Source organism: Phalacrocorax aristotelis, chromosome 9, assembly GCF_949628215.1.
Source record: "Phalacrocorax aristotelis chromosome 9, bGulAri2.1, whole genome shotgun sequence".
NCBI classification, from domain to species: domain Eukaryota; kingdom Metazoa; phylum Chordata; class Aves; order Suliformes; family Phalacrocoracidae; genus Phalacrocorax; species Phalacrocorax aristotelis.
In genome coordinates, this window is record NC_134284.1 from 27,457,274 (window position 1) to 27,485,157 (window position 27,884).

Below are 27,884 nucleotides of genomic sequence, written 5' to 3' on the forward strand. Positions count from 1 at the left end.
AATTTTCTAGACAGTCCCCAGAAGAACATGGGTTGAGATGAGGGAGGTGCATTAACATTTAGTTTTAAAACAAAGTCCCCTTATCTTGTTCGTACCCCTCCAGCAGCTCTCAGCCACACAAGCTGAAATCATGGTGTGACAAAACAGAGTGCCTGGGAGGGTCCCATTACTTTTCTTTAGTTTTCCTGCCTCAGGGCACATGAGTTGGACCTGACAAATTTCCTCATACCTGAGCCTTCCTCATCAGCTGAGAGATACAGCTGTCTCAGGGAGAGATGTACGTGGTTGTGCTGGAAAATGCTGTCACTTTGGATGGTGCAAGCAGTCCTTGAAATGAATCCTAAACTTGGAAGAACTTGTTTTACGCTTTTTCAGCTTCTCACCATGCAGCAAAACAATGTTTCCTCTGCGTTTAAGAATACTAATTGGGTAATTGAAGACTTAATGAAAAAGATACAGGTTGTCTTCCGCACTAGTCTTCTGATTATTTTATCTTGCACGTCTGTCTTCACTTTTTCCCCCTTTACAAGAATTAATACCTTCTCCTTGGCTTCTCATCCTCTTTTCACCCACCCACACAACTGAGAATAAAACTTCCAAATTTACCCAGAAATTACAGTTTGAACTTCCAAAAGTGTCTCGTGGTAATGACAATTTACAGATATCCAACTTCGATATGTTGGTTTGGAAAGTATATTAACCATCTGGTATCTGAAATATTGGGGTTCATCTGGATATTTCAAGTTAGATGCCTGGTATGTCCACAGTCATTGGTCTCTTAGAAATATAGGCTTCTAAGTTCTCATAGAAATAAAACAGTGGTAAAAAAGAAATGTATGTTATGCATTGCTCATATTTTTGTTAAGTGTGAATAGCTTTTACAGGAATTGATCTGTTAACAGATTGCAATCAGTTCTTACAAATCTGTTACACTTTGCTGTAAAATTCACTGAAGTTTCATGCTAACTCTGCAGATTTCATATTTAGCTTTCAGTTATTCCATCATTTAGATTATTCATTAAAGAACGATTAGTTAGAAACATTTTGCGGCCTCTGCCTGTTTTTTCAATATTTTGCTTAAACATGTGAATTTCTTTGTTTCAAAGTCCTGTCATCTAATATAGCCCCTGTTGAAAGTGAATGGAAAAATACGTCTTGGGAAGTCATCTTCACCCTGTAATTTTTAGTCTGAGACAACAGCACACATGACAGAGGGTTATGGTTATGGTTGTCTTCCTGGCGGAACATATGGGAGTATTCAAATACTAATGTTAGCCTGCCAGTGGCTGCTAGTAGGGTTTCCTTCTCTTGCTGGCCACCGTGCCCCTGGCTGCTGTGCATTGCAGCTTCTTGGCATGCCAATTCGTGAGCCCTTTGTAGTGGCTCCAGAGTTTCTGGTGTAAATTTCCTAGTCTGTAAATTGCTAAGTCCGTAGTAAGCTCAGCTTACAATCAGCGCTTTGCATCAGTTCAGGTAACCCAGAAGTTCAGCTGTCACATTTGGATCTTTCCCAGTCTGCATTGTTTTCCCCGTGCCATATACTTTCCATGGCTGGAGTAGGTCAAGACTGCACATGCGTCGCTTCAATTTGTTAATGTTCAAGTACCTGCTCGTATTACTGTTTTTCTTGTCCTCTAGCAGTGCTTGGTCACTGCCTTTTAGCCTGCATCGCTAAGTCTCCTGAAACGTCTGTGTACGAAGTGAAGGATTTTGCAGAGGTTTATTCAAAGGTTCCAGTTAGGCTTCTAGTGTGAATAGCTTCACTACGATCAAGTTAATCTGCATGAATATTCTTCTGTGTCTCAGCCTCAGGTCTCTTAGGTGCGCTCTACAAAAGTACTTTTTTGTGTAGCAGTCTATGGTCAAGCATTAGTCACCCACTCCATAATACTGATAATAGTATTAATCTTTAAAGAGCAGACCTTCAAAAGAGCTGGATGCACTCTTGTTGACTTTGCTGGGAACTGGGGATTCAGCACTCAAACAATGGGAATGAGTCCAGATGAAACTCCAGACAGCCTTTCATGCACCAGTCAAGCAGCTGGTTGGCAGAGTTTTCTTTTACTTGATACCTAATAACGGGGTTGCCTTAGTTCTCATGAGAAAAACTCTGTTTGGTTTGTCAGTGCATGAGAAAATTGAGGGTGTGTATGTAACTGGGAAGTCCCTATTACCATGTCTGCATATCTGTAGTTGTAAAACATGATCTATGGCAGTACAAAATTTAAAATTTGGTGGCATCCCAGGAAGTACTTAATTGTGTTTGTGCTTCATTACAAAGCTGTCTCCTTTTCTGGAATTTATTTTAGCTAATTAGTTGGAAATGTCAAAGTAGTATTTCAGATGACAGAAACATCATACATTATCATACATGAAGCAATTAACTCTTTTGACAAATATTTATTGTGGTGTCATCTCTAATTAAATCTTCAGTACTCCTAGACATAGAGCAGTTTCAGGAGGCCTTCCCAGCACTGTCAACGAGCATTTGACTGATGGGACTTAATTGAACTCGGTACTGAAAGAGTTGGTGGCCTAAGTGTGAAGATACCAACATGACACAATTTCACAATACAGATGTCTGATACTTTGGCAAAATCTCAAAACAATTGTGCGCCCCCCGCCCCAACTCTGTCTCAGATACATTTTCTCCAGCATAATGGATCTGTGGTATCTCCAGTCACTCTTGTTCTTCCAGTGGAATGGTTTGCAGGAGACAAAAATGCTGTGTATTTGTGCTGCTAAGACAGATAATGCTGAAAAGCAGGGCTGGATATATGTTTTGAAAAATCAATTTTTTTTTTTTATTTAGTTCTGGGCGTTATTCATGTGGAACCTTGTTACAAATGTGACTGTTTGGTTAGTTCTTCTTAAACAGATAGGTCTTGCAGATGATGTGCCACTGAGAAATAATCCCTGACAGTTATAACTGAACCAGATAAACAGTTCTGCCAGCTCCCAAATAACACTGTAAAACAAAAGGGTTCAGCTTATCGTTTTCCATTTCTTCATGCCTGTCAAACTATTTAACTGTGCATTACCCATCACAAAGGGTCTCTGTGTTATTCTGCTCATCTGCTGCGGTTGTGGTTTTTACCTTCTCTGTTGCAGGACCTACTGTGTACTCTTGTCCAGCTGTATCACTCCTCAGCCACTGCTATCTTCACCTTCGCCCTTGCAAAGATGCTCTTTGGAAGTGCTTTGTGAGATTTCTCCTGTCATAGCCATTCGGCAGGTGTATTAACCTGTACATGTGTTTTTATTTTTTTCAGGCAGAAACAGCACCAGAAAGTGGCCGGGATGGTTCCAATGTTCAGGTCAGCTCAGGGCAGAACACCTCCGACCCCGCAGGAGCAGGCGGCTCGGCAGCCTCCCAGAGCCTGGTTGCTCCAGCTGGGGTCTCGGCAGGTACCTCAGCTGCAGCTTCGTTCTTCATAAGGTAGTTTTTAATCTTTCTGGTTTCTGTAATCACTCATGGGTCTTCAAACATTTGTGAAATGCTCTTGAGTCTCCTTGCCATGATCCTTCACTCAGATCTAAATAAAAGTTGGACTTTTATTCAGTGGCATGGCCTATGTGTGCAAACGAAAGTTTTTCCATTGTTGGTAACAACAGTTAAAACAGTTTAAGAGATTCTTTTCTTAGCAGTAGCCTAGAACATTCTTTTTATTTTTCCATTCTTGGGTCTTATAACGAAAATGATATGTTAGTTTTGTTCATGAAATGTTTGTTGTAATTAACAATGTTGATTAAATGCAATACGCTGTCAAGCAGATGGTATTTAAAACAACAAAATTCAGGGCTTTGTACTTGCATTCCAAACTCCTTTTTTAATTCAAAACTGAACATGTTTTGAGACAATATTGAAAAACGTATGTCTGTGAATGGCATTAAAGTCAGATTTATGCACTGAGTGAGGATTCTTCTTTTCATGTTGTAATCATATAATGAGAATGGTAATTGTCCTGTTTCCTTTTCCTTGATCTTTAAAATGTTTTGCACCATTAAAAAATGACATTTACTTTAAGTTAGAATCTGACCTCAGAACGAGCTCAACTTCCCAAGTTCTGGTTTTCAGAAGAACACACACAACATGAGTACAGGGACTCTTAAGCATTATATGCCTACATATCACAGTCTGTCTGTACACAAGAGGTTGGGAAATGAGTGCCCCAAGAGTGGTGTGTGTACGTTAGTGTTTTGTCTCTGTGCTAAGTGCTGCAGTTTTAAAGTCAACACAGAGAAATGGTTGTCTACAAAGGATGATTTGTTTCATTTTAAGATAGGTATCTGAAATCAGTGGGAGAGGAAAGGTAAGGAGAAAAACTGAGGCATCTCTTTTCTTGTTTAGTTACCTAAATAAGGGCAGATGAATCTTCTCCAAAGTACGTAGACTGGACAGCAGCACAGCTTTCATTACTGCATTTCATATTGTGGGTACGAACAGTGTGATTTAACTTAATCTGTTTTGGATTTACTTCAGTGTGAATCTGTATGTTGTAAGCAAATGTAAAGACTGCAACTTTCACTGGGGAATACAGAAAAGAAAATACCTTCCATGCAATTGAGAAAAAGAAATCAGTGCCTAATAATCTGAAATAAGACCCCAAATCTTTTCTCCCAGTAATGCTTCTGTCACTGGTCAGCAAAACTCAGTTCTCAGTTTTATTGTAAAATGACAGATCCTTACTAGTGATTGTCGTTGGCTTGATTCAAAGGTTATTGAAGTCAGCAGTAAGATTGAAAATGACATCATTGTATGTTGGATCAGGCCCTAATTGCTTCTCATGAATCTGTCTTTGCCTTGAGTGAATTAGAGTTTTATAGCTTTAGCAGCTATGTACTAGCTAAAACATTTTAAAACCCATTAGTACATTGCTTATGTACCGTTTCCTCTGTTCAAAATTGATTCTCTTCAATTTTTTAACCAAAGAACAGGACTGGTTGAATTTTTTGCACAAAGCACTCCTGTTTCTTTTTTTTTTTGTGGTTGTTGTTGGAGAGAGAGAGATTTAAGTGAGAAATAATTTTTTCCTTTAACAGTTACCAGTTCTCTGAATTAGCTTTATAGTGTTTTTGTGATCTTTCATCACGCTGCTGATCATGTATTTCAGCATTCTTTTCTTGGTATTCCAGAGCCTGTCTAAGAGTCTCAGATTCCCTAAAAGCAAGCATTCAAAAAACAAGTTCAGTTGTGATTTTGATTTAAAAACACAAATTGAAAAGCAGAAGATACCACAAAGGCTGGGGGAGAGAAATCCATTATCGATCCCTGGCAGTCATAAATATGTTGAGGAGGTCCTTGGGTGGGTACTGTTGCATAGTTCTGGTGAGGCTCCTCCACCACCATTGGCATTATCCTCAGGAGAGGCTCCCTCTCCCACTGCTCCTTCCTCTTTTCTGACGCCTCCTGCCATGGGGACCTTAAAGATCAGTTTCCATGCTGAGTCTTCCTCCTGCCCTTGAGCCATGCAGTCCTCAACAGGAGGGGAGAGGAGGAGGAGGAAGTCTTCAAGGATGAGTGAGAGACAGATGCTGGCAGAAACTGGGGTGGAAGTGGTTTATCCAGGAACCACAAGTGTTGGGATATCAACAGTTTTGGCTGTTTTTATTCAGATATTGGGCTTCTTTGCTCCAGCCTTTCCAGTCCAGTCTCCTCTTTCTCTGTGTACCATCCAGCTTCGAGCACATTGAGGAAGAAGGTCATCCATGCCTTGAATTCTTTGCAGCATCCTCCACTTCTCTGTCCTTTGTCTCTCTGTCCAGTGAATCCTCTCTCAGCAAGCACCTAGAGATGAAAGAGGAGTCATGGCACCAGTGTTATGCTGTAGTCACTATATATTGTATTTGCTGATTCTTTCCTTACCATGTTTGTCTCCTCAGCCACTTAAATTCTGAACTTCATAGCAGGGCTAGTGTCTTATTCATGTTATGAAGAGCCTGGCACGTTTTGTTCCTTGTTCTCTACTGGAATAAATGCAATTAATTTATTGATAATCACACACATGTATTGATTTATTTAAAATAATTTCCCTCTCTTTGACCAAATCTACTGAGTACCTCCATGTTTTTACAAGAGCCCTTTTGTAAAAAGGGGCTGTGATTGGGACTTTGGCTTGGGAAAAGGGCTGTTTTTTATAAAGTAGCTAGGCAAAAATATGTGTGTATGTTAACATTCAGTGTATTGGGATGCAGGGTTAGTTAGTTTGGAAGACAAAGCCTTCATAGGGTGCTTGTGGAAACCGCATCTGTGATTTCCTCAGCAGCAACAACGCTAGATACAGATTTTTTCACAAGTATAAAGGATTCGAGTCTTGTTCTTCATGAAACAGCATTAACTGTGTTTGTACAGGTCCTAGCACAATTAGCTTTTGGGCTGTGCAGTGGTTTTCTGGCAGCAAATACGTGTCTTTTTCACATTAAAACTAGAGTCTCTATTTGGTGAAATAACCCCCTTTGACTCTTGCTTGTGGGCTGTCTTGTGTCTGGGAAGGGAAGAGGTCTGTGCAGGTTTTTTTCATTGGTTGGTTTGGTTTTTATTCCAGTTTCTCCCTTGGTGAGAGTCAAAGCTTTGTGTTTGTAAGGTCACAAACTCGAAAGACTGTACAGGGAATTCATGTCCTCACCTGGAAAATAATACCTAAGAGCTGCAGCAAAATGTTTACCTGGTAATAAGAGGTACCCATGGTTAAAATGAGTATCTTTAAGATAGTCTTCCCACTGAATGCATTGATTTTGTTAAGCATATGTGCAGCCCAAATCTGCATATTCATCCAAAGCTCTTTCTCATTTGAATGTCATATTTAATTTCTTCAAGCTTAATTATGTTTTGCGTTTCAAGAAAAAGAAGTATTTTATTCATTACCTAGAAATACAGAGTATCTAGCATGGAAGTGCTAAGTATTCTAAATCAAAGCCAAATATTAGAGCCAGCAGACAGAAGCCTATTACAAAATTAAATCAGTTTTAAGCTTTTTTCCTCACTCTGATCTGTCACAGAAGAAAAGCTTTGATTAACATCTGACTCTGTCACGCAAGCAAGTTGCCAGATATTAATAGTCACGTTACTGAAGGACCAGAAGATTTAGCAGAAAATGCAGCTTCTCAGAGGTCACTGACACAGTAAGAAGGCCAGAGCAAAAAGCACATCTCATGGGCGTGGATGGCTGTGAAGAGGCTCCCAGTTCACCCTTACGATGCAGGTGGAGAAGTTTGATCTTGCATTCTTCAGATTTAAGAAGAATGCAGCTGGGCTTTCTCCTTTCGGTATGGCATGAGCTGTGCCTTGTTTACTGCTCCACACTTAACACCCAAACGTGGAAACAGGTATAGGGGTTTTTTTTGTGTGTATAAGGAACCTGAACAAACTTTATATTACTAATTGAAAATGTGAGATAATTGTAGGACTCTTCTGTGGGCTATGCATGCAACTAAGTAAATATTGGCATATTGTGGTATAAAGCTGTAAAAAGCTGTTGGGTTTTTTGCTGCCCAGACACCTGGGGAAGAGAGGAAATGGTGTTTCCAGGAACTGGCAGAAAGGCAGCGAGCAGAATGGGCATGTACTTGGGAAGAGGTTAATGGGCTATCTGCCAAAAAAGAAAATACAACTCCCATGGGAGGAGAAGCAAGGCCCACAGGAAGTTGAAGCCATCACCATTAATATGCCATTTCCCCCTGTTGGTGGCTGGTGACAGTGGTGGCGGCACCGTCTGTGCTGCTGGGTCGGGGGTGCGGTGTTTTGATGGGAGCGTGCGTGTCTAGCTTCTGTGCACAGGGTGAGCTGGAAGCAAGGTTTGAGCAGTGACAGGGCAGCTAGGAGGAATCAAAGCTGTACAGAAGAAAGTATGTATAAAAGCAAGCAGCCCTAAGCACTGTTGATCAGAAGACAAACTGTATTAAGTCCCCCTTCTTAAATTTTAATCTTGTTTGATGTTGGGATATTTTCACATCTTTTCAAGCTGGTTTGGTCACAGGGTTGCACTTGCTGCCGTGGGACTGCTGCCTTTGAAGCAGTGAAATAGTTGTGTAGTTACAGCTACTTTCCCTTGCATCCACCTGCTTTTTTTTTTTTGACGAATTAGTCTTCCAAACACAGCAGTCACTATGTACTCACTAGTTTTCAGGTTTCTAAATTATTTGCAGTGTTGCTGGGCTTTGCCAAATTAAAACCATTTAATTTAATAAATCTGGAGAATCATAGTGGTGAATCACACCCATTATCTTTCCACCCTTGTCATATTCCTGCATGTTTGGGAAAGCTGTGTCAATTTAGACATGATATAAAACATTACACAGTATATGCTTTTTATAAGCAGCTTTTCTTAACAAGATATAACATACAATCTCTGAGTAATACAATTGAACATCTTAGGAGTTAAAATAAGTATAGTTGTCTTTTTCTAGATTCAGGATATTCCATCATATTTTAATGTCTGTAAGTTGTGGATTAAAGAATCTAATTATTCACTAATGAGCAGTAATGGTACATATAAACTAAGGGTCACTATCCTATTACAGGCACCTGATGGTTCACTGATAAGCATTTGGTCATTAGATTGACCATAAAATATAGTCAATAATTGAGGTTACTCATAGAGCAGACACCTTATCAGCTTTAGGCATGGTGGGACAGCTTGTCAGTACTCTGTATACTGATTGTGCTGTGACTGAGCATATGATTAGGGTATTGAAGCAGTCTGTATCTAATGAAACTGCACGAAAGGCATAGCAATATTAGCACAACCACTAAATGACTAATGTGTTTTTGTTCCAAGCCTCAGATGCTTCAATTAGTTCCAATAAACTCTGATCTAGTGTAGCGGTAGGCAGAGAATTCAGATATTTTGTGTACAAGCTTTCATTACACTAGTCAAAATTTGTAACATTTCAGGGACAGATGAAATCTGTGTGGCTTTGAATGAAAAATGATGGAAATAATAAAGGCTGTCATTACCATTTTGACTTCATTTTTTCAGTTTTATTTTTGCATTTTTTAGATTTAGAATACTTTCTGAGACAATGCCTAGCCCTGATTTAAAGGATGAAGCTGACAGCAGCAAATTAGATGTCTACATGTTCTGCTTTAAGGTCCAGTCATGCAGTTCATGTAAGCTTGTGCATATAGATCTAAACTTGAGTGTGTTCCTTAGCATTTTGTACCATATGCAACATTAGTCAAACAGTCTAGTTCTTGAAGGCTTTTGCAGAGATGCTGGTTTTACTGTGCTTCAAACTGTTGCTGAGAAAATAACCTCAGAACCTATTCTTGTATGATTTTTTTTTTTTTTCTGTGAGGATGCCTTAACTTTCATAAATTATTTAATATGGTGAAGGATGCAAAATGCCTTTTGTCTTTCTGAACTGCTGTTCAGGCTTCTGTGATACGACCTTGGAAAGTAACCATAGAAACATGTTAAAAGCATCAAGCGAAAATCGGTAGTTTGGTTTGACAGTGATGCAAATTCTGTGAAAGAAGATTATGATGTATTAGGAACACTTGAGGCATATATTACTGCTAACCTGTTAAACCTGATTATTCCATGACTATCAGTACTTTCAGAATTTAATGCAGGGGAAAAAAAGCACAAAAAAAAGGCAGCATACTTTTTTTAAGTTGCCATGTTTAGGATGTTTCTAGCTAAACCACTTCAGGCTGTCATTCTCTGTCCTGTTAAAAGCAAGAATTATATTTCTGCTAAGCTCATAATGTAGTTCACCAGTTCTCTGTATTTAACAGCTGTAAACTTTTGCCCTGTACCCTGCTGGGATGCACTGGTATCCTGGTTTTGTGCAGAGCTGGCACATTTGAAATCTTTTTGACAGATAAAGTATATAACTGGGTTATGAATAAGTAGTAGTTCACCAAAAGGTGAAGAAAATGTGTGACTCATTGGATCCTGAGTTAGGCCTTTTTGAGCTGACCTGTGGTAGTTAAGCTAGTCTGTGGGGTTGAAACAGAAGTGCTTGCTATAGTTATGGGTAACTGTAGTAAATTCTTGGTGAATGACAGGTCAAGGAAAGAAGCAGAGTCAGTTGTTAAAGCTTCCTCATTCAACACCACCCACACCCAGGAAATTCTATGTTGAGGGGATGTGGGAAAAATAAATTTGAATTATCTAGGAAAGCAACGTACTAGCTCTTCCCAATTAAGACTACCTTGCCAGCAGATATACCCAACTTTGCAATGTTGTAGCAGTATCACAGGAGCTGTGCAGCTCTTCAGGGATATGGTGGCTCACTGGTGTTAATGCAGCTCAACAGCCGCCTGGTGCATCAACCCTTCTTTGTTAAATGCCCTGCAATGCCCCACTTTCTCTTGCTACCGTTTGATCGCTGTTGCAAGCTAGTCAGGAAGCGTGGCTGAGCACTCTGAGGCTTGGGGGAGAGCTACAGATGTACAGATGAAATGGAGCATCCAGCTGTTTCAGGGGGAGCCAGATATATAATTAGCCTTTTCCCCTTAATCCCTCCTCTGAGTCTAGTAGGCTGGAGCAGCCTGGTCTCTGAAGAGCGTCCTCCCCACTGCATGGTGCTGGAGAAGGGGATGGCTGCCCGGCCCGCTTTTCCTCTCTGCGTGGAGTTGCGGAGAGCAAGAAAGCCCTCATGGAGATGTGCAAATGGAGATGGAGCGGGTGCCACCGAAGGACTTGCCTCGTCTTGCTGGTGCCATGCCGTGGCTGCTGGAATGTGGTTGCTAGCTGTCCCTGGAGAGTAAACGTGACCCATGCATAGCATGGTGCTATGCGCGGACAGGAGACCGGCCAGGGTGTGCAGCATTGTGCAGTATCTTGCGTCATTTTAGGGCAGCTTAAGCTGCCCAGCATAATACTGCCTATAATTAAGGACAAACAAAACATTGTATGCTTTAAGTATATCCCATTTCACATTAGACTATAAGGAGGATAAATTAGAAGAATAGCCTGAGTTTAGTGCCTTTGTTCCTGGAAACAGAAATGACTCTCAGGACAGTATGTCTAAGAACAGAACATCGTTACTGGTATCATTGCTAATAGTGCATCATACATTTACACAGTGCTTTATCAGCATATGGTAAGCCAGGCTCCCTGCTATGAAGAGCTCATCTGTGATGACTTTGAGACTGATGTGGCAAACAGAGATGAGACACAGAGCTGTAGTTCAGCAAAGGGGGGAGGTAAAGAAATTGGAGTAGCTGAGAGGAGGGGGAAGGTAGAATTTTGGACATCATCACTGCTGAGTTAGAACACTGCCAAAAGCATGAAAAACATCCCAAAGGCCCATAGATCTGTGATCAGGATATGGCTATTTAATTAGCAGGAGGAGGCACTTTATGATTAGCCAAGGTGGAGAGCCTGTCGTGAGGATTTGAGAGACCCTCAAAGGGAATTGGCTGAGAAAGAAAGGGTGGTGGTGACCAGATGAACCAGCATTGGGCATCTAGGAGTCATTGCCATGGAAGATGAAGCTCCCCTGTATAGAGGGTTAGGGATCATGCAAGGCATTCAGTGTCAGGGAGATGTTTGGAAAAGCCTCACCTGGATAGCCCGGGCCAGAGGGGTTCTGAGGGAGCAGGTTGGGCTATGCTGGAGGTGGCAAAATTAAGAAAGGAAGGAGCCTGATGCCAACCAGATTGGCAGGAGATATGAAAAGGAGGAGACAGTGAAAGGGGAAAAAATGAATCTAGTGATGTGGGAACCTCACAGTGAGGTTGGTTAGGATTTTGGAGATGTTCTAGGTCTTTACTACAGCTTCATAAAAAAAGCAGAATTGGGGCACAACAAAACACTTGCAGTGTTTCCTGCTGACCACATGCCTGGAACATGTTCATCATGTGAGTCTGCCACTGGGGAGGGCTGGTTTTTGTCAGCCCCGAGTACCTTGATGGGTAATATGGGTGGTTCTGGAGCACCAGAGGCAGCCCCCCGCCCCAGGAGATGTGGCAACTTTTTGACTGGCTTTAGGTGGATCAGTGCAGACTGCTGTTGCAGCAGTTGGGTCTTTAGATCTGTATTCTGAGACATTCATGATGCTCAGGAGGAAGAGCAATGCAGAATAATTTAAAACAGGTGTGCTCACAGATATGTCAGAGGGGAGAATCTGTGCCTTCAGAGCCACCCAAGTTTGAATTTTTTGTGGGGGTAAATGGTAGACAGTGGAAGGGATTTTAAACTAGGAAAAATCTTGACTGGAGTCAGGCAGATATTTCTTCTTTCTTTGTCCTCTCTCTGATCTTCTGCTTTCCTGAACTGAATATTTTCTCCCTTAATTTAAGGATTTTTCATATGATCCTTTCTATATTTTCTCATTCATCCATAGCTGAATACACCTGCTTATTCTGTTTTCCTGAATATATGGAATTTCACTGTTGTCTAGCTACCAGAATCTCTTTTTCCCTTTGGCTTCTTCCCTTCTTTCTGCCCTTCCTAGCTTGTCAAGAGGAGCACTTCCCTCAGCTCCCCCGACCCCAGCCCTCCCGGTCTGCCTGCTTATTTGGTTCCTGGACTCCTGAACACAAGTGCTTGTTCTGACTCCATTATTTGGGGCTTCTCAGCTCGGTGGCAGTGGCAGCTGCGCTGGTGGTTTTGCTGCAGTGGGAACAGAGCATTCCATAGGTAAAATGATAATGGTGACTTTCCTGCAGGGATGTAATTTGACAGTTTGCACCTGTTTGCAACTTTATTAGTGACTTTCAGACTCTTACAGTGCCATATTTAACTATTTGAATACTTTGTTAAGACAGACAGACTTAGCAGGCAAACGAGTAAAATTAGACTGATAGTTAATTGAATATTCCGTTCTCATGGCTGACTTGCAGTCTCTCTAACACTAGCTTTACTGTGTGCAGGATGAGGTTTACAGGGCAGATGGACTTTCAGGTGACGCTGTCTCTTTTCTGAGCTAGACCGCTTTGATTGCTTGTGCTAGTGGCAAAATGAGACATCCCACATTATCATTTATAACAAAAATGAAATGTCAAGCCAAAATAATGCACCAGCACTATAGCTGCTGTGCTTGATCAACTGCAGGATTACTCTGAAGGTACTTTTAAATTCTCTGTGAAATAGCAGTGAATTTGGCTTTCTAAAACTTCCCTCATCCTTCCTGCTGGAGGATGGAAGATGTTTCTTTTGGCAGAACATTTTAAAGAGCTTATCCAGTACCACACTCATCATTAGTTAGTGCTGCTTTGCTGGTCATCACAGAGTGATGCTCTTGGGGTTGCTTTCTGCTTTGTTGGGCTTTTCATGTCCTCAGTGGTGGAGCTCACTTATTAAGAAGCACTGCCCTGTGGAGTTTTTACTGTGAGGAAATGAATCAGTGGAAGTTAATCAGCATAAAATGAATCTAATCTAAATGTTATTAGTGAAGCTAGTTGGGGTAAGCTTCAGAATATTCTATGATAATGTCTCTCAAGCAGGTCTTTGGGATTTGCTTATTCTGCTGAAATCTGAAGTTAACATCTTTGGGTCAGAAATAGTCAATAGTGATAGAAGAACATGCACCTCACGTTTTCCTGCTAAGAGCTATTTTAAATGGGGCTGCAATTTCAGCCTATTATACCTCTGAGAAGTATTGTTTCAGAACTGATGTCAGTTAAATAAATCACAGGAACGCTGGGCTTTAAGAAGGCCCTCCTCTGTTTAAAAATACTTATTGTGTGGGCATACGACTTCTTTACCTGGGTGATTTCCACTGCATCATTTAATGCTGTCAGTGACCATTTAACTTGCTAACAGTAGGAATAAGTAAATGTTCCCCTGAGAAGTTATTTGCTTGGCAGTACAGGTGTCAAGCCTTTGACTAAGCATCTGAAGTAAAACCTGGCTGAAGCAGGGATGGATCCTCTGTGGATTTTCTAGATGTGCTCTAAAGTGCAGAACTGAGGAAGCTGGAGGTGGTGAGAAAGGTATGTCTGTGGGGATGGTGTGCTGGGGCAAAGGGAGGTAACCTGCAAACATAACCCACCTCAGAGCTTTTATGGTAAAGGAGGCTTTATAGTCACAGATACTAACTTGTATTCAGACTGCTCTATGTGACTGGGAATGTGAAAATACTGGATATCCCCCTTGTTCTGTCCCCCTCTCTACTGTCTGATGTTTGCCTGAACCTTGTGCCACAGATGAACCCCTTGCTAGCTGTGTCCTGCATTTTTTCTGTCATTCTTTCCACTCACAAATGTGCCTGTTTCTTCCCTGGAGCAGCCTGAATGAGCAGAATGCTTTTGCTTTTCATACCAGATTGTTTTTGATGAATAGTGTAGAGCATAATATCCTTTCTTACAAAAATAATTTATTGCCTGGTAAGTCATTTTGTTACTGCTTCTTTCTGTATACTGGAAGCTGATATTGCAGGGCAAAATTTTAAGTGATCTATTTAAGTAATTAATAATGAAGGGCTAGTTAGCACCATTGTTTCTATTTCATTACTTTGTAGTTTTAAAAGTGTCTTTATTACGTTTTCTTGATAGAATACAAATGAGACTAGAATTTTATTTTCCTCAGCCTGACTGTTTCATGAGTCTATGTCTCCCTCGCAAATAAATCCAACTTTTTTTGTCCAAGGAGCGTGCTTAGATTGATGTGGTTCTGCCTGCTTTAGCTCAGTTAGTTCATGAAACAGAGCACGGAAATATTGCTGGCATTCAGGTAGCTCTATTTTCCATGTGTAGCTATCTATTCAGTGTGCAGCCCAGGCACTGACATATTTCTATATTAGGTGTTGACAGTCTTGCTTACACAAAGATCAACCTACACAGGTTTTCAGCAGTTTGTCATATGGTACAATTGTAAACAGCAAGTATGGAAGTACAGCAATATGTTCATCTGCTCTTGCTTTGTTTAACATCATTAGTGAACAGAGCTGGAAATGGTATGTGGAAGGCTGTGGTAGCTGTTATTCTGGTATATATATACTAAAAAAGTCAGTTCCTGAACCCTGGTCCTGGTTGCTGAAGCAATGTTCTTTGGCCAGAAAAGTTTCTTAAATCTGCAAGCTGAGGAGAATATGGAGCTAACATCACTCATGACAATTTCATAGCACTGACCTCTGAATCCTCTGGTTTTGGAGAGTGGAAAAAATGGTTGGAGTGTAACAGTCATGAGGATCTGCCCTTTGGTGTTTCTTAAACCTGGGGGAAATTTACACAGAAGTGCTGTGAAAATTCCTTCTTGGATTCCTGTATGCTAATTGCTTGGATGCTTGAAAATGAGCTTGATTGGTTGCTTCTGGGTAGCTGAGAGGAGGGATCAGCTCTTGGGTCTGTACAGCGTGAGGAAGCTCTTCTGATGTCAGCGGTAGCCTGCAAGCTTGCTTTAACTTGTCATATTCCAGAGGCCTGTTTGAATTTATCACAAATGGCTTTGTGTGGTCCTTCTGTGTGGTGCCTGAATTCAGGTGAGTCTTGACTATTGCTCACCGATGCATTAAGCCTGAATTCTGTACTTTCTGAAAATCTGAATAGAGGGAGAACAACAAGGGTGATCAGAAATCAAGGAAACTTGACCTGTGAGGAGAGGTTGGAAAGATTGGGACTTTTTCATTTGTAAAAGAGAAGACTGAGTTGTGGCAGTGGTCTTCATACAGATAACAACTGCTGCAGCAGAGGGAAATAAGGTCCTCTGCATGTCTGCTGGGGAGGTGGGGGGAAAGGAACATAAATTTCAGTAGGCAGACTTATGAGATACATGAGGTGTGAATTTTCTAACAGTAAAAATAGTTAAAAACTGGAATTGATTGCCTTGGGAAGCTGTGGAGTTGCTTTCACTGGAGGTTTCTAAGAACAAGTTGGACAAATACATATTGAGAATGTATTAAGTAAAGTTCATCCTACCATGGAGCACTGGGAAAATGTAGATAAACTCTTAAAATCCGTTCTGGACCCATCTTCTCTGATCAGGTGTGAGCAGATGATGTTCCTAATATGTCAACATAGCTGACTTTTATTTCTGCCTTGCTGATTTTAATAAGAGATAGTATGAGAAAATTAAGAGGTCACTCAAAGTGAGAGGCTGAAATTCAAGCCTGAATTGCAAGACTGCTATGTGCAAGAGGCAAGGCGTGAACTTAATCTCGTATTGGAGATACTTTCTCTCGTAATGTTGCCTTGGTAATATCCCCACAATATTAGATGTGGTTTGACATTTTTGGAATGTTTCAGAATAATGGTTTTCTATTGAAACTTTATTACCATCACCCATTATAAAACTGCTATTGTTTGAGGCTGTGCATTGTGATCCAGATGAACTAATTATTTATTGAGGAAGTTGAACCACTGAAATAAGGAACATTAATTGTTTGTTCTTCCTGGCAGTGCTTCTTGACAGCATTGCTGGGACAGCTAAGCAAACAAAGGTTTCATGCTGTACTTGTGCAATGGGACCGAAGAGAGGAAAGTCTTTATATTCTCCTGAAGCTATATATGCATCCCAGGAACCTACTAAGCTTGTTCTAGGGGGAAGAACAGACCATAACCTCAAAATTTAACACATATTTTGTAAGTGACTCCTTGGACAAAATGTATTACAGGATTACAGATGGTGCCTGTCCTTTCCAAACCTTTATGACAGATTTAGACATTCTCAGTTTTGTGTTTAAAAATGGCTCTTTCTGAACCAGATTTTATTTTCCAAATCAAATGCCATTAGTGTAAATGGATACCTCATTTATTTTTAAGTTTGCTTGAGATTTTGGGTAGCAACTGCAGTTTCATTGTGCTACCTTTCTAATTTTAGAACCACAAATCAAACAGTAATAGCAATAATAAAAGTAATAATGCCAAGCAAGTTTATGCTGTGAGTTGCGGAAGGCTCGGGACAGAGTGCTGGAGGGTGTATTGTAGGACATCCGCCTATTTGTTGTCTGTATTGATGAGTAATTAAGGAAACAATAACTGGAACTGCAGATACAATGACAGAATGTGACTTTCCCACTGCTTCCTTTGGAGCTGGTTTGCAGTAGAAAGGCTCGGAATATTGGTTATGTAGCAGAGGAATGCCTTGTTGGGCTGGGAACTGGCATAGTTCGGAAGAGTCTTGCTTTAGAGTAGACTGATTCCCAGCGAAAACCTGTGTCCAGAATTTTGCAAGCTTTGCACAGGGTTCAGAATCAGGATAAAAATTGCTCCCGTGATGCTGTCAAGGTCAAACCAAAATTCGTGAGTAAGTGTACTCTTGAGGAAACTCCAAAGATCGGGGTAGTTAAGGCTTGGACTGTACAATTCTTTGGCCTTGATCCTCTCCATGAAGCCCTTAAGCACCCTCACAAATGACAGCAATCTCTGAAAGATAAGGCTGGCTAATAACACTAAAACTGTTAATATGAGATGAGTCTGGCTGAAATGAATGTGCAGAAGTTTTTGTTTATTATTTTTGTCAGTGGAGTTCAATAATGAGAAGCAGGACTCCCAGTTCTATTTCCGACTTGTGGCGGTTTGTCCATAAACCCACCATGTCAATTAAATCCTCTGTATCTCTCTCAGTTGACCCATTTCTAGTATGTGTCCCAGAGTATATTTCACATCACTCTTCCTTCTGAAACTTAATAAATTCCACAAAGTGCAAAAATTTTATAATATTGCATAGTTGTAAAAGTTTTCTTTTTCTTGGAGAAATTATGCCCAGAAGGAACACTGTTCTTGAGGGATTTAAATTGTGCTATTTACATTCACAGCTGTAATGTGCAGAATGTGTACAGTGAAATTAAGCTAGAAGCATCTTGCTGTACATCAGAATATCTGAAATGCCATGTTAACCACGTAGACAGAATTTAAAAATAAAAAGTATGGTTCTTTTAATGGGCAGGCTTTGTTGCTATTATTGTTGCACAGTCTTATTCCCTAGATGCTGAGCATTATGTAATTGATCTGGCCATGCTTTTCCTCACTGGTCTCATCCATGCACGGCAGAAAAGCTAGTAATCTGTAAATTATGTGAGGGAAAGAGGAGGTTAGAGACTGTCCCTTGTCATTTGATATTTGAGTGCCCCTGCATGTGCCATATATTACTTTTATTTTCTATGGTGACACCAAGCTATGAGAAAAGAACTCTCCAGAGCATCTTAAAAGACATCATCTATTAAAGATGGAAAGAGTTAAGCAAAACACAGACAGTAGATCTCACAGCCAGAGGTAAAAATAATATACATGGGTGTCTCTCCTACTTTAATTGGAAGAGAGGTATAAGAGTGTGGAGCTTAGTTGCCCTTGCAAGAATGTTTTGTAGAAGAGTGCTTGGTGGAGGCTGAATCAATGAAGTGAAGGTAGTTGGAAAGCATACATCTGTGTCAAAGCTGTGACAAAATTCTTGGAAAATGCCCAGAAAAACAAGTGACTGTAACACTTAAGTTTTGCATTGTATTCCCTAGAGGTCGTAATTTTCCCTGTGAGGAAACAGAATTTGATATTGGAGAAGGTCAGACAGCCACTGTGATGCTGAAGATGGATGTGAGGGCCCCCGTGCAAGATTAAATTTGAGAAAAAGCAGCAAGCCAGGAAATAGGCATGGCACTTAATTAGGCTCCCGCAGAAAGTGATCTGGTATGAGCCCAACTTCTGTCTTTCTGGTGCTAGGCAAAAAGGGCCCAGTTTATGAGAGCTTTGCCTTGTCTTCATTGGACAAATTCCATGTGAGAAAAGGAATACTAGAGAAAAAAGTACTGGAAACTTAGGTGTAAATTAACTAATGGGTTGTTGGATAAGGACTCCAGAAAATCCAGCACTCTGGAGTGTCTCAGAAGTGGCTCCCTGTAAATACATACTCTCATGAATTTTACTGAAGTAAGGAGTTTTGTGAAGTTGGATTTTGTTTAATTTAGTTGGGCCCGTGTCCAAACCAGCCTGGCCTATATTTTGGCCTAGTGAGTACTTGGCTGGGATGCCACCACTGGTGCTGCAAGAAGTGCGTGAGGATTGATGAGTCCTTATGTGGTGCTCTTTTTCTGGACCAAACCAGTCCAGGAACCCAAGCAAAGCATATGAAGGCTTCTGCCCAGCTGGCTTTTGCAGCAGTTAAAGAATTAACTGTGGTTTTTGTAGGAGCTGAGGATGACAGTTACTTACATTCACATTCAGAGTCCACAGTTTGATAGTGATGTTTCATTGTGCCTGAATTGCCCTATTCTTTTCATTAGACCCTTAACTTTTCCCTTTTAGAGAAAAAAAAAACAACAAAACCAAACCAAACAAGGTGTTTGATACTGCTGGTACAAGATGTCTGTGATGTTCCTACTCCAGAAACCACCTCATTTTAATGCTGAGCAAAGTAATTCTTGCATTCAAACAGAAAGAGGTTGTAATTAAGCTTTGGGCACCGGTACCTGAGAAGAGGTGCTTTTTAAATGTGAACCACATACATCATTACTAGAGCAGTTGGCCTGTTGCCCATCAAAGCACAGATTATTTTCTACAACAGCTACTCCAGTTCCTCTGCTTTTTCAGTTTCCTGTTATCTCGCATGGACATCTGCAGTCCCTTTGCCAAATTTCTTAGTAAAATTGTGGCACTCCAGACTCATAGGAAGAGGATTTATCAGCACTATAGCAGTTAATTGCTTTAGCTAGCATATGGCACTGTCCTTTGAACAGTGGATATGCAGAAAGTGTGTGAACACTGTTGGAATTGAATCACTTTGAAAGTTGTTCTGTCTTGGTGGGGAAGTTAAGACCACTAGTAATGGATTTGCTATCTTAGGTATACTTTTTGAAATGGTCCAAAACTGTGTTACTGAGCTATTTTGAGAGATGCTATACTTTAAAAAGGCTGAATTTTCTGTTTGTTTGCATACTTTGCTTAGCATGGCCATTTTGGGTGCATTTACTCATTGTGTGTTAGTGCTTAGTTAGGTGCTTGAATATACAATTCCTGAGTAAATTTATTGTTTGTATCTCATTCTCTCTCACGTATGTTTCCCAGAGGGGCTCCTTCAGCCAGATCTGTTGAAGGAATAATTATTTCATCAGGATTTAATGTATATCTTGATTGCACTTTGAAGACATTCTCTTGAGGAGTTTTTATCATTTCAACAAGGGATCATAGCATATCAACAAGGAAATAGACATTATATTTCATATTAATCAACAAGTTGATTAAATAATAACCACAATTGTTAATTGGTACTTGGAGATAGAGGGTAATGACTGTCTTGAGTTCCACAATGAGAGTACAAACAGGTAGAGAGTCTTTTCTGCACAGTAAAGCTGCATATAATTTAAGAGGCATTACGGTTTTAATGTGCAGCTGCAGCCGTAGTGAAGTTGTGCAACTGTTTGCCTGGTGTCCTATTTCAGGCATATGTTTTCATACTGAATGAGGTATTAGCAAGGAGATTTGAGATTTAGGCAGTTAAATCAGTTCTCATTGCCACCAAAACCACAAGGTTCTGTATAAACCCATGCTTGCAGTGTTTTGCTTTGCTGTGGGACACAGTTCCTTCTGGTTTCAGGATGCGGTGGGAGTCAAAAGCTGCTACTTTCCTCAGAGGCAAGAGTCCAGCTTGTCCCTCGCAAGCCAGTGGCTTCTGGCTCCCTCTGAGTTTGGAACTACAACTTCATTTTTTCATCACATGAATCTCTGTCTTTTTCTAAATGCTGCAGTGTTTGTAGCGGGAGAAGGAAGCACATAGGGGGTCTGAATCTCTAGAAGTTGATGAAAGAAGAAGGTCCAGGAGTTTCACACACACGTTTGGGAATGTAGAGCATAGGACTGGGAATTTTGGAGATCTGTATTGAGAGTCCTGCCCCTCATGCTGACTAGCTGTCTAATCTTGACCCAAGCGAGTAATTTTTCTCTCAGACACAACCAGTTCTTCGTACTGTAACTCATTTGAAGCAAGTAGTCCTGCTGGAAGAAACTGTGCAGCCCTCCTGCTCTCAGTGTTCATTTTTTCTTCTAGCCTACCATAAATATAACCAAAGGAAGAGTTTCCTTCTCTGATCAGCTCACTGAACTGACTCGGCCTGAGGCTGCCCAACCACTGGATTTGTAACAAGATTAGGGGTCTAGATTTACTATGAATTAGGTATGACAGCAAAGCACCGCCTCAGTTTCTCCATATGTTTGTTGTTTACGATATTTCACAGATGCTAATGCCAGCTCATTCTCACTGAAAAGTACCTGGTCATCCTGGGCTGAAAGGCATGATGAAAATATAAAGTAGCCATGGTTTAAAGGGACTTTCTGTCATCACATATTTGTAAACTAATTTGTCCAAAGTCACAGGTCTTTATATTGCAAGCATGGACCAGAACAGCGCTTTGCCCCCAGAAGACCTGCTGGCATCAGTAGCATGGTCTCGGGTCACACACAGATATGCTGGTAGTATGACACTTTGCCTTTTTGCTGGCTTAACAGTCATTCAAAGTAGTGTTAAAAGATAGCATGTTGGATACTTCTACGATATGTATGTGAGGGTGGGCTATCTACTGACAGTCTCAGGGTCAGATCACACATGTCTTATTCAGGTGGCAAAGCTCCTCTTGGCTTTGACAGAGCTGAGATTTCACCCTCACTGCCACCCGCAGTTGCCCAGCGTGTGCTCACTAACACATGTATTTGTTCTACTGAACTCTACAAGGTGATTTTTCCCATGTGGGTTTTGATGTTGAGTTGAGTATCTATTTTTTGTTTGTAGCTATACTGTTTGCTGTTGCTGAAGGGAAGTAGCAGAAAAGCTGATTACATTCCTATTCTTATTCACAAGGAAGAATGTCACAATTTTAATTGTATGCTTTAATTTTTCCTTCTTCTACATCTTTTATGTTTTGAAATTCTGCATTTCAAAAGCAGGATCATTATCATTCAGAACATAAAAGCATGTCTCTTTAATAGCTTTCCCTTTTAATGTGAAAGAATGGAATTGAGGAGGAAAAACCAATCTGTCTTGAAGGAACTTCTCTGTTATCTAAGGATTTTCAGTGCAGCCAACAAGAGAGGATCTTGAGCTCAGCTGACTGGGAGTGTTATTTTCTGTCTTGAGTAACTTGTAGAGTATAAAGAACCACTTTCATAATGTTATCACTAGCAAAGTCCATCTGGTCCTGCCAGTGACAAGGGGATTATTTCAGCTTTTTATTATGTCAGTGAGATTTTAGCATTTTAGGATTCAGCTGTCAAGCTGCTGGGGGAAAGAGGGGCAAGTTAGATTATAATTGGAACTCTGTTGGGGGAGAAATTAACTGAATATTTTGCCGGTAATTTTTCTACCCATATTTCCTTCTATTAGTCTCCTGATGGTTTGTCCTTATGAAATCAGATTAGAACGCAATGACTTGATTTGTTAAACAGGCAGTGATGACAATGAGCATCTGTTTGTCTGGTCTGGATTCCCATTAACACCTAGTAACATTGTCCTTTCTTGCTATTACTTTTATACAGAGCAGCACAGAAGCTTAACCTGTCTTCGAAGAGAAAGAAATACCATCCGCCCCTGCCACACACACACGACTTCTCTATTTATGCTACTAACTTTAGTGGCATCCTGCAGCTCTGTCCTCCCCCAGCACCACCATGCCTTCTGAGAGCTGTGTCCAAAATCAAGGACAACCCTGGCATTGGAAAGGTAACTTTGGATTTCGATTTTTTTAAGTAGTTTTCTAGATGAATTTTAACAGGGCTGGAAGCTTTCAGCCTAGAACAGGCTTGGATAGTCTCAAAGGAAGGGTCTTGGGATAGAGAGATAGCGGCAACCATTTGAATGTGCCTGAGAGCTGTTATCACCTGTTGACTTTGGAAAGAGTTGGCAGCCTTAGAGCAGATTCAGCGCTAGAGTATTGGCTTCCTTGAAGCCAATTAACATCACTGACAACAACATTGGCAAAGGTTGTTTTGTCCTTCCATCTATTAAAATAAGAGACAAAATTTCTTTTGGCATCATTGGTCCAAAACCAATACACCTACAAGCTTCACCTTCAGCAGAAGTAGTCTGCATTGCCAGCAAGGTTCAGCCATTGGTACTGGTGCTGGCTGTCTGCCTGAAGTTAAGATGATACATTGAGGGGGCTTTGTTTCCCTCTGCTTCACATGTCATTGTAAATAAGGAGTATGGAAATGAAGTAGCAGGAGAGAAATAGGTGTCTCTCCAACATAGGAAATACAACACCTTTCAAACTGTAAAATTTGTGCTAATTTTAAATAAAAATTAACTAAAATACAACCTAATTATTTAGAGCTTTATTCATATTTAAAACTGTTTAATCACCCACACAGCAGAGTCTGAATATTCATCTACATAGGTTACTAGAGATAGCGTTTGAAGAAAGAATTGAAGTATGTAACCTGCAAGCTAAATACGCACCTTGAGTAACCATACAAACCAGTGTTAGCGTAAAGAGATTGTCAGCCTAAATACCTATAGCTGACACTGTTGCTCACAGAGAATACTCTGTATTTTTTAAGTCGGTGAGTTTGTGCTAAATGGAGAACAAAGGGGTAACTGGGGCTATTTTAAACAGGTGGAAGCTCACAGATGAAAATGTGGTTTCTCTGTTTTTCCAATGAGTTAGGAAAGAGGATGTAGTATTAAATGGTGGAATACAGCAAACCTGGCACAGTAATTTAGAGATTCCCAGGTGGAGGAGGGTTTGCTAAGAAACACCCTTTCTACGTGCGTGTCTTAGCAGAGCCCATTTGTTGTGCCTGCCTCTTCTCTGTGAGGCTTAGCACTTGGCCATGGCACCAGGAGTAACGGAGTGTGGCATTTCTGAGGCTCTTTGCCTTAGGAAGACCTTTAAAGCATGCTTGTATCTCCTGTGCCTGCAGCTGTGTGTAGCCAAGAGACTTCAGCCTCTTTCCTATGCTTTGAGGGTGGCCAGTGGAGCTTAGCAGCGTGACTTGTGCCTTGTGGAAAGCTCTGGTTTATCTGGTGCCTTCAGACACATCAACAAAGTCTAATAAAGATCAAGTGCATGATCCCATTAGATGCCTTGGGTCACGTGGTCTGCCTGCTTTCTTCATTAGTGCGTACAGCAGAGGGCTTTCAAGGGGAAGAGCTCTACCAGAATGCCAAGAGGCATGGCAGGACCCTGAGCAGCTATGCTGCTCAGCTGTGTGAGCTTCTCCTCCAACATGGGATATATGTGTATCTCATGCTGGCAATGTGGGTAGTATTTCTCTCCTGCCTGGCACACTGCACCAAGAATTTCCAGACTTTGTGGGTTAACAAGCTGCTGTTGACAGTCAAATGTCTCTGTTGTTTAGCTCTCAGTTGAAAACGTTATTGAAGATACTGTTTGCTTGGGCCCAGGGTTCCAGCTGTGTCCTTCTCACCATGTACTTGTTGACCAAAATATGGAAGAATCCTGTGCTGTGCTGTAGAGGATAAGAGCTCTCTGCTAATTGAATCAGCCCTTTAGTTCTTGAGTTAAGATCTAGACCATCCAAATGGTGATGGGGTGTGCTAGTTACTAGTTTTAATGCTGCTCAAAAAATAAAGTAACTAGGCATCTTCTCTGATCCACCATTTAAAATATGCAATACCTATTAAACATCTCTTAACCCAGCCTGCTTTTGCAACTTCATAAATTACTGTCTTTGCCCATAGTGAAAAACCTCCAGCAATATAGCTTTTTTGTGAAAATTATGAGTCAGCATAAATGAAATCTCATGTATCCTATTTTGAAGAACCTGTGGTCAAAGCAAAAGAGTCAGCCCTATATAGGTGTTCTTTTAGTAGTAAACACTGATAGTTTCACCTTCTCTGAGCAATGCCAAGAAGCTTTTGGTAGCATTTAGCCCATTGCGCAGTAACATTCTCCACTATAATTTCCTCTTCACCAGCTTCTGCTGATCAAGATTTAGTCAGCTAGTAGCTTGTTATGAGGATGATGGGAATAACGTAATTACCTTTCTTCCTCACTGCTTTAAGTATCATAGCAATTGAGAGAAGAATCAGCAAATGCTGGCAGATGTGCTGTGGTCCTCTGTTAAATTCAGTCCCTCTTCTTCTAACAGCTTTTTACTTTACATTCTTCCTGGTTATCTTTTTCCGTGGCTTTTTCTTGCAACCTGTCCAATAATAAGTACAAAATACGCACAGGGGACAGGATCAGTGATGGATTCTGGAGTCACTTTTTCCTACCGCAGCATCTGTGGCTGAGGCTGGTGCTCTCCTTGGTTTGTGTGATTGTTCCCAGGTCAGCAGTGTCCCTCATCCTGTTATTACTGTGTGGTTACAGTGGGTTAGGCAGCTGGTGGGGCAGCCTTTTCCTTCCTTACCTCCCAGCTTGCTGCTGTTTTGTCTTTTATGGTTAGTCATGATGTGGAGGACTGGTTCCTTGCTGGTTTCTGCTGTACAGGTAAGAATGTAGCAGTGCTGATGGACTGCCTAATTCCCACCTAACTTCACCTTACGAAGCTGAAAATGACCCATTGAGGACCAGTCCTTAGTCTCCTCAAGGGGGCGATTTCTCTGAGCACAGATAGCTTGACAAGTTTTAACTCCCCTCTTGTCAAATGGTTTCTTTCAGAGCAGGATAGGATTCCATAGAGAAATGTGCCTTTTCTTACTGTGAAGGGGCTGAAGAGATAAAATTTGAGAAGAAGAGTATAAGTTACCATAGAATGAAAAATAGAGTAACAAACCAGAAACCCAGACACTTCAAATGGGAATGATGTGGCTCCCTTTATGAAAAGATGAAGAGGTAAACGATATGTCAAACTGTTTATATTAGGAGGGAACTAGTGAGTAAAGCCTGAATTCTGCAATGACTAATTGTTTTCTGTAATAATACACTCTAGGTAGTCCCATGTCTTCTCCAAATCTGCTGAAAGCTTAGAGCAAAGTACATGTTGAAACACTTACAATGACCAATATGACTGGCTTTCTATATTACCCCTGCGCTGGTAATTCTTAACATTTTTTTTCCCCCACTGGTACTCAGGGTTGTCTTTTAGCTGGTATTCAATGCATTATAAGAGACACAGGAACAGAATGTGGAAAATGTGATGTCACTTCGGGGCCAAAAGAGAAAAAGGGCTCCTGAGGGAATCTAGAAGTATGGTGTTGTAAGGCTGACTTTCAGGCCAGACAACCGGGAAGAGTGTTTGAAACAATAATAAAGGTAGAAATTAGCAGGCAGGAATTAGTGTGATATAGTAGGGATCAGCTGATGGAGCTTCTACAGGTGGAACATATGCATTAGTGTTCTGTGGAAGAGTCAGTGAACATTTGAATAGGGTTGGTCTGGTTGATAGAGTGTATTTGGATTTTGAAAAAGCTTTTGACAAGTGCCCTGACCTAGGTTTCTTAAAAAACCCTTAAGCTGTCATGTATTCTCTAGTGGTTTAATATCTGGTAGGAGACAAGAGGGCAGATTTCACACTGGAGTGAAGTTAGCAGTGGTGTCATATGGAGGTCCATGCTGTTCAGTGCCTTCCTAAATGGTTTGGATGAGGTGGTGAAGCTGCACGTTCAGAGCAGCTGAAGCTAAAACTGACTGTGAAGACTTGCAAAAAGATCTCATGACACTGAAGTTACTGAGTGGATAAAGAGGCAGATGAACTTTAGTATTGATTAACACAAGGTAACGTACATAAGAAAAGGAGCTCTAACTATGGATGCACAAATGATAAGCCGTAAGAAATCAGGCATGACCGTAACCCGTTTCACCAGCCATCATGGAAGCTACGGGATTAAGTTTGTTATCGTGAATCTGAGCTTCTAAAGAAATGCTTTATTGACTGTTCCGGAGGCAGGAAGATTAAGCATCTTTAGTTTTAGGGGGTCTCTAACAGTATGTGGTGTAAATATATGTTGTTCTTCAGGCTCATAACGCTTAAATAACAGTCTATGATTGATTTTTTTTTTTTTTTCTTTACTGGCCTTCTTCCTTGAGGTAATATCTGTAAAGAATTTTAATAGAGGATGGTAACAACTGAAGAAATGTAAAGATTCCTCCTCCTCCCCCATGTATATATCTCTAAATTACCTTCTCAGAGGGCAGCTGTTGCTGTGGCTGAGTGAGGGCAGAGCCGAATCCTAAGACTCCAGTGTGCAGAAGCAGCAGCTGCGTGTGTTTTGCTGCTGGTGCAAAGTCGGACCTCAGAAAGCCTAAACCTTTGGGAAAAAAGACCTCACCAAACAAATTAACATCTGTACCTGGAACTTTAACTTCCTTATTTGATTTGCATTTTCAAAGCTGCCATACCATGACTATTGGCTTTTCCTGCCAAGGAAACTCCCTTTGGCCAAAGCACTGATTTGGTGGAGAGCTTCCCCGTGCATTACGTCCTTTTCATTGGTTTTGAAGTTAAACACATGAGTAAGAATTATTCTGAACTGGGGTAAGGGACAGCTGAATCTAAGGAACTGATTGAATTGAGCATAGGCAGCATCAGGACTGTCTTCGGTGTTCCTGTGGTGACTAGAACTGGAATTAGTCTGGCTGACAGGTCCTGTCACTGGTTGTGGGACCTTGTCTTGAACTAGTGAGCTCAATGGACATTTAGGGAAGGGAAGAGGCTTGAATTCTTGCTTTTTGTAAGCTGTATGACTATAGAAAAGGCAGTATTGTCAGAACTGCTGGATGAGGCAGAAATGTGGAAAGATCGTGATGACCAGTTCTAGCACTCGAACTCAGTTATTCATTATTTGAGACCAAGATCTAAATTTGTTCTTAGCCTCACATCATCACCTCCATGCATATCATACAGTTCTGCTGTGGTGAATTTGCAATGTGGCTTTTTATGGTTGAATACATTTGTTGTTAGAGACTTACTACAGCTGACAGCCTATAGGTATCTTTTGCAATTTCTATTTATAATTTCTCATTGTTCCAAGTACTCTCTTCGAAGGTGGGAAATAAATGTCTCACTAATTTATTTTACATTTCACAAATGCCATTTTTTTCCCCTTATAATAATGTCATCAGGAATCTGTGGACTTGACCTGTGATACAAATCTTTAATTGAATGT

At 40.8% G+C, this 27,884-nt stretch overlaps 1 protein-coding gene across 1 annotated transcript in view; it reads left to right on the forward strand.

Moving 5' to 3' along the window:
- Nucleotides 1–27,884, forward strand: part of KIF26A (kinesin family member 26A) — a 102,863-nt gene that overhangs the window by 48,483 nt on the left and 26,496 nt on the right. Inside the window, 2 exon segments of the mRNA XM_075104051.1 lie at nt 3,273–3,439; nt 22,349–22,532. Coding sequence (XP_074960152.1) covers nt 3,273–3,439; nt 22,349–22,532 — 351 coding nt within the window.